Below are 7,260 nucleotides of genomic sequence, written 5' to 3' on the forward strand. Positions count from 1 at the left end.
AAGAACAACTTGTGTTGGCATCTGATGCACCCATTATCCTTTGAACAAGATAAACAGCCTTTGCAAATTGGATTTGGTCCATAGCTAGCTGCAAAATAAGAAGATAAATTACACTTTAAGATCATTTGGAAATTATTTTGACTGGAGGTCTTCTTCCCTCTAAAGTGTTACTTATCTACCGCATGATTACAAGTAGTTTTGAAAGGAAGGTTCTGAAAGTGTACTCATTCTCGTACATCTGCACTGGCAAGTGAATAAAAAGAAATGCAATCTCTATATTTTTAATTGCATATAGGGTGACTTAGTGAATTTACACATTTTTTAAATAAAGGTACAGGCAAGCAGAGACCAAGCTATATGAAGTCCAGTGATACAATATAAGTAAAACCCAGGCGTTGAATTCTAGTTTGAAGCTGAGCCCATAAGCACACAACAGCAGCAAAATATAAGAGCATCCTGATATATGCACCTGGACTGATATGTTTATGGAAATCCAGAAAACACACTCATGCAACTTCTGTCTTGAAAAGAGAGCAATATTAAGAGTAGCAATCTCTCTGTATGCTGTCCCATAGCTCTCAGTGTACTAGAACAGCTGTCTTGCATTCTCTTATTGGTCTTTCTAACGAGAACATTGATTATTTCCAAAAGAGAGAAGCTGTTTTAACTTCTAGAGTCCTTCTCCCACGATTCTACCCAAAAATGGGCTGAAAACCATATGTACAGACATTGCTAAAGGAAAGCGTTTAGTGCAGATTACCATTTTAGGTCACCAGCTGCTGTGCCTTCAACTAATTCTATTCTTTTCTTTCTTTCTTTCTTTTTCTTTCTTTTTTTTTTTCCTTTTTTTTTTTTTTTTAATTCATTGATTGATACTGCACATGTTGGGTTGGGGCAAGGGGGAAGGGGGCGTTTTTTTGGTAGTGAGGGAAAGGCCACCTTGTGAGAGTGAGAAGCTCCCCTGGCTCCAAGGTGGAGACCCCCCATCCCAGGCTGGGCCAATGAGCACTAGAGAAATGCTTCTGTGAATCCATATTTGTGAGGGGAAGGACTGTCCTGAAAAGAAGTAGGTGGAGGTGAACCTGGAGGAGAGCCCATTGACCTGAACAGAGATGACCATTGGCCTAAACAAAGGACAGACAGACAGAGAGAGAGCTTCGTTGCCAGAGGAAAAGACAGAGACCCACACCCAGTTCTACCATATGAAGTAGGAGAAGACAAAGTCCCCTGCAGCCCACGGAGATCCAACAGCAGATCAGAGACCCACATGTAGCCCATGGAGGACTCCACGCTGGAGCAGAGAAGCTGAGCCTGAGGGCAAGTGTGACTGGAACTGGAATCCCAAGAGTCACTTGCTGCTGGAGCGGGGATGGACCCTCAGAGTTGGGGGTGAATGTGCAGCCCATGGATGCCCCCATGCCAGAGCCAGGAGCTGAGCCCAAAGAGGTCCATGACTCCATGGGAAGCTCAGTCTGGAACCTCTTATTCCTGGACTTTCATGCCAGGAAGAGTGGCAGAGGTGAACTGACTGAACCCCCATTCCCTGACCCCTGTGCTGCTGGGGCGGAGGTAGAGAAATTGGGAGCAAAGTGATTTGAACCCAGGAAGAAGGGAGGGGTGGGGGAAGATGTTGTAAGATGTGGTTGTTATGTCTCATTGTGCTACTCAGATGATTTGCAATGAATTAAATTGATTTTTCTTCCCCGAGTTGAGCCTGTTTTGCCCGTGACCATAACTGGTGAGTGAGCCGTCCCTGCCCTTCATTCCTAATCCCGTGCCCCCTTTGTTGTGATTCCCATCCCATCTCACTGGGTGGGGGGAGCGAATGCGGGACCGCATGGTCCTACTGTGGGTCAAACTACCACACTGCATCACAAACCTTAGATGCATCACTCTTTGCCCTTATGAGCTTTTACTATCTTGCCTTTCTGCAGAGTTGCAGAACACTCCCCTGTTCCCATGGGCTGTCAACTCCTCAGGCGCTGAGTCAGCACAGCAGGTTAGCGGAGGAAGGATGGCTCAAGACATTCCTGAAACCAGCATTAACTTAACAGGTCTGTTTTAAATATTAAATTGGCTACAGGACTTCACAGAAATTTGCCAGTTTAAACCTGGTTTACTGGAAACAAAAGAAAAATATTATGCAACACAAGAAAAGTGTCTTTTGGGTCTAGAGAGCTTTTTAATAGAGTCCATTCTGAGGGCAGCTGGCCAAAAGGGCAAGGACTATGTTTAATTGTTATATTTTTAGATATTTTAAAGTATTCACACCCTAACATAGTACTCTGGTACTTTTACCTTGTATGGATGGATAATTGAGGTTGTTCAATGGACGACTTCACCAGCAAAGCTGGGAAAAGAAAAAAGGAAAAGCCCACCATTCTCTGGAACCAGTAGCTGATAAGCTTTACTCTCACCTTCACACATCTGCACACCACATTCCCACTCCCTCTCTGCTTGCATTCCCCATGCAAGCCTCTCCAAGTTCAGCATGACAGCATTCAACTCCGATCTTGGACAAACTAATCCTAGTGGATGGCACGCAGGATGAGAAGCCAAGCAATCTGGTATGAAACAGCTCAGTCAGTCGGACACATCCTGAGTGTTGGAATCCTCTGGGTCCAGGCTCACTTGGTGAGATCTTCTTGATGGGAATAGCATACTCACCCTCTATGCTACACATACGATTCTTTGGCTCTCTGTTAACCGCTTTGAAATGACATACCCTAGAAAACCAACTGCCTTATACTCCTAATCCAGTTCCCATCTCCTGTTACCCATGGGACCTCAGATACAACTTTTCCTACAGTTCATCTTGCAACTGTACTCATTCACAATCCATATCTTCAAAGACATACAAGAAGAGAAACAAACAGATGATGAGCTACGCCCTCATCTCACTGTCAGCAGGGATTGCCTATCTGTAACCACATCAAATAGTATGCGACCATGTACTCCAAAGCAATTGTTGCTTAACACATGGTGGGCAATCCTGTAGACTTCTGAACCCGCTTTTAGTCTTTTTGCATCTCACTCTCAGTAAATCCCTACCTCCAGCTTATTCAAGGTTCCTCAGAGAAGCCTGTACCTTAACAAAAGAATTAAAAGGAACGAAGCAAAAGTAAAGATGTGAGATGCCTGCATTTATTCACCACTCAAAGTGGTTTTGGAGTTTGAATCACGTGAAGGCAGGATCTCATGCACAGCATGTTCCTTCTTTCCCAAATCAAGGATTTATTTTTTCCCTATATCCCTCTTGAGCAGCTACGCAATATTGACATCAAATAACCCAGCTCCCCAGTTCACTCCAGGCTTCAGCCTTGACTGTCCAACCTGTGTAGCTGTCATTCCAGCCCTATGCTCTTCTATGGAGTGAACTATCTCCTTCCAAATCATAACCGTCCTGGTTTTTAGCTGGAACAGAGCTACTCTCCCATGAAAAGGAGCTAACAGCAGAAAATGATTCTCAATGATCCTGTGCTATCCTATGAAAGAGTTCAATAATATAGTAATTTTGTAAGTTGTATATATTTATCCCAAAATTTTAACTTGTGTGCAGGTTCCTCAAACCATGACATCGAGAATCTCCTTTATCTCCTGAGCAGGCTTAACAAATGATTTGTAATTTCTATGCCTATATTTTTTCCCCTTCATAGAAACATTGTGAGATTCAGATGTGAGGTATTACAGATGTGACACGTATTATTACTTAAATGAAGGATCAGAAAACTCACACATTGAATTTGGATATCAGCATTCAAGATGGTCAGATACTTAAAGGTCATACAGTGATGATCTTCCCTGTTGCTCTTCTAGTTACTAAGTTATAATAAAAACCTAAAAATACATCAGATATTTTTGTTTTCTTTCTTTACCACATTAGTTAAAAAAAAAAAAAAATCACTGAAGAATTGTACAATAGTAAGGGGAGAAAATGGGATTTGTATGCTGTAATAAGAGAGTAAACTTTATGAAAGAATCTGAAAACTTCACATTGTGTTGCTTAGGCACCAAAGTTAATAACTTCCAAGTATTTTGCATTCAGTAAGTTATTGTGAGGTGTACCTCCCAGAATCAGTGTTCTTCCAATTTGTTGTTGCTTATATTCTTTTCCAAGCTTCATGAGAAGCATACTGATTTCTGTGACTTTTCTGTCAGTTCAACTTGTCCCAAAGCAGGGAAAATCGTTATATGTTCTACTAAATTACTTGGCCACTGAGCATACACTTTAACAAATCAAATACTGTAGCGTTGGTTTTGGTGTCATGCAGGCATGCCATCTTCAAGATAGCAACTTAACTTTTTCTTTTTACCCCTATGTACACAGGCTGTAATTAAATCCTACAAAATCCCCACTGCCCCAAAGTCTTCCCTTTCCATCTTGGTTTCTTAACACAGCAAATACAATGTAATCTTATCACATCCAGCTTTTTCAATTCTCATATAACTGCTCTTTGAAGGAGGAAGTGAATGCCTCTGTGCTCAGCAGAAACATCTATACACTTCCTTTTGAATTTCTTCATAACCTCTTCTTTTTCCTTCTGTATTAGACTGCAAGAAAAAATAACAAGCTTACAAAACATGGTCAATCACATTCCAAGTTACCAGCTGCATGATATGCAATGTAAAACATCATGCTACTCAGTTCTCACATCTCTATTTCAACCCTGCCTGGAACACCCTCCTCAACTCTGTGTGCCAGGCAGGCAGGTTTCCTCCAGCCAAACCCCTCATGGAAACTTGCTCCTTCCACAAGGCCCACAAATGTTAACCAGTGTCAGAGCACTGCTGTCGTCACATCATAAAACGGAAAACACACACATGCTCTAAGTTAACACCATCCTCTGGGTCTCAAAGAGCATAATTGCCCTGGCTGTCTGTTCAGATTGTAAGGTCCTTGCAGCAGGAGCAATGTTTTGTACAGACACATAAGTATGTACCCAGTTGCAAACACTGCACATAAATACAAACACACACCTCTATACAGAAAACACATTTTCTATTCCTTCTGCTTGCTGCTCCTGCAACTATACTCTAGTGCATCTCTATATTTAAAGGAAAAATATAGACCTGATTCCCTATGTTCCTTTTTTATTTTAAATCTGAGATTAAATTTGCCAAGTTTGAAAAGGTTACTTGAGAACACAGACTAGTACCCAAACACTGAATGAAACACTTCTGAACTCTAAGGGTGTTCAAAGTTCCATGGTTTGGATCCATATCAAGTAAAATCAAATGTCAGCTAATTACTTTAACTCTTGTCTGGATCAAATGTATTTAAGCCATATTGCTGAAGCAGTTTTAAGTGAATTGTTATGACTATTTGAAATCACAAGAGAATCAACAGTACAAAATGAGTCTAGCCTGTTTCCCACAAGAATACAAGTTGTTTTGTAAGCAAGAGAACTAAGAGCATTTGATTTCCTATGATCTTACTGTCTTGCAGCCCATACCACAACAACTGCTACTAATTTGTGTCTGTCCTGTATACTCCCTTTTTAGGTGTCACAAACCTCCTTTGAACCCAGTGCTTCAGCTCACCGTAAGAACCTGGTATTTTTTCATTGGTAAAAACCAGGCTGAAATGGACAAATAATTCAAAACCAATTGGAGAAAGAGGAGGGTGCAGCAGAGAAACAAGCAGTAGAAAAAGTCATTACCTAAACATCATCTCTGTAGAGGGCCAGGGTAACATGCTCATTATGTTCCTAATATTACTCGCTTGTCCGGTCGTTGTATCACTATTTGGGTGTCTTTGGTCTTTTGAACTCTCTGAAGTCAGAAACCGGGCTTACTGGTACAACAGCCAGCTTAATGACAATCTTGCCTTAACTTACAGCCACTCAAATGCTGGTAACTGGATTTGAGTTCAGCTCTATCAGGAATGTCTCCAAGACACTTATCACTGCAAACATGAGGTGGGCAGATGGGAGTCAGAGGAGGCAAGCAACTAGAAGACCACTACAAGCTGCACGTATTGCAGAAAGAGTAGATTTCATAACCCTGAATTCAATTAATGCTAAAAAGATACCTCATACACATCTCAGTAAAAGCAACTGAAATATACTCATACTGGGCATATGTCTTCAGGGTACCAAAGAATGGACCAAAGAATACAGCCTTACAGGTACACCAATATTGTATAGTATATCAGTGCACTAACACTGGAAGACTGCAAGGTCATAATAGTTAAAAACCATCTGATCGGCTATGAACAGAAGCTGGCCAAGAAAAACACATATTTTTCAATAGAGCTGTGTAAGTTTTGGACAGAAAACTTCAATAACAAAAAAAAACCAACCCCCCACAAAAAAAAAAGAAAAATCTGACTAGTTTGACTCTAGTCATTGTCTTACATTAAGAGAATTAAGAGAATCAAGGTCAAAGGGGATTTTTGCAACCAATTAGCCCAATGCCCTGTACAAAGCAGCCACAGAGCTTGTGCTTTACTAGAACATATCATTTAAGAAACCATTCAATCTTGATTTTTAAATTGTCAGTGGTAAGGAAACCACCACAACCTTTGTTAAGATATCATAGGGGCTAATCACTCTCACTGTTGAAAATCTGCAGTGGAATTTTGAACTTCAAATAGCAACCACTGAACCTTTTTACATTTTTGTCTGCCAGATTGTTAACAGTTTTTCATGTTTTTTTCCCCAATGCAGACACTCTGATCAGGTCAAGTCTTAGCCTTCTCATGGGTAAGATAAACAGAGCAAGATTCCAGAATGTCTCACCGCAAGGCAAAGTATCCAGTCCTTTGATCAATCCCTTACCATTTTATCAACAGGCTTACGGACACCAAAAAAAGAGCTCAGCAATGGAAAAGTGATTGCCAAATACAGAAGTAATATAACTTCTCTACTATTCCTAGATATTACTCTCACAAAGCCTTCATGTGTTATGTAATTTTTTTATACCGCTTCCCACATACAGCACTGTTCTGGGTAAGAAGCAGCCATTTTCTGAGTTACGCAGGAGATCACCCAATGCTATCTTTCTCAGGACACTGGTTCTTAACCACTCAGGATCATTTTCTCTGAAGCTGTCCACAACTCAGAAAACCCACATGTTCCCCACTCTTCTTCTGAAGACAGACTAACTATAGGGTGGTATTTCACTTTAATGAGTTTGGTATAAATCTCAAATTTATGCTCATAAGTGAACATTTTTTCCTGCTTATTCTGAAACCATTTCTTCAGTTCCTTTGGAGGTCTTCATTATACTTTCAATACCATAACTTGATGCTTAAACTAC

The 7,260-nt window shown here is 40.8% G+C and overlaps 1 protein-coding gene across 1 annotated transcript in view; it reads right to left on the reverse strand.

Moving 5' to 3' along the window:
• LOC104526311 (R-spondin-2) overlaps nucleotides 1-5,034 on the reverse strand; it is a gene marked incomplete at both ends in the record, with an annotated part of 18,615 nt that extends 13,581 nt beyond the window's left edge. The window contains 2 exons of the mRNA XM_029085383.1: nucleotides 1-88; nucleotides 4,995-5,034. The exon at nucleotides 1-88 is cut by the window's left edge and continues 92 nt beyond it. Of these exons, the coding sequence (XP_028941216.1) occupies nucleotides 1-88; nucleotides 4,995-5,034 (128 nt within the window). The remainder of the gene's footprint in view (nucleotides 89-4,994) is intronic.
• Between the last annotated feature and the right edge of the window lie 2,226 nt (nucleotides 5,035-7,260).

Source organism: Antrostomus carolinensis, unplaced genomic scaffold (genome assembly GCF_000700745.2).
Source record: "Antrostomus carolinensis isolate BGI_N321 unplaced genomic scaffold, ASM70074v2 scaffold1586, whole genome shotgun sequence".
NCBI lineage: Eukaryota > Metazoa > Chordata > Aves > Caprimulgiformes > Caprimulgidae > Antrostomus > Antrostomus carolinensis.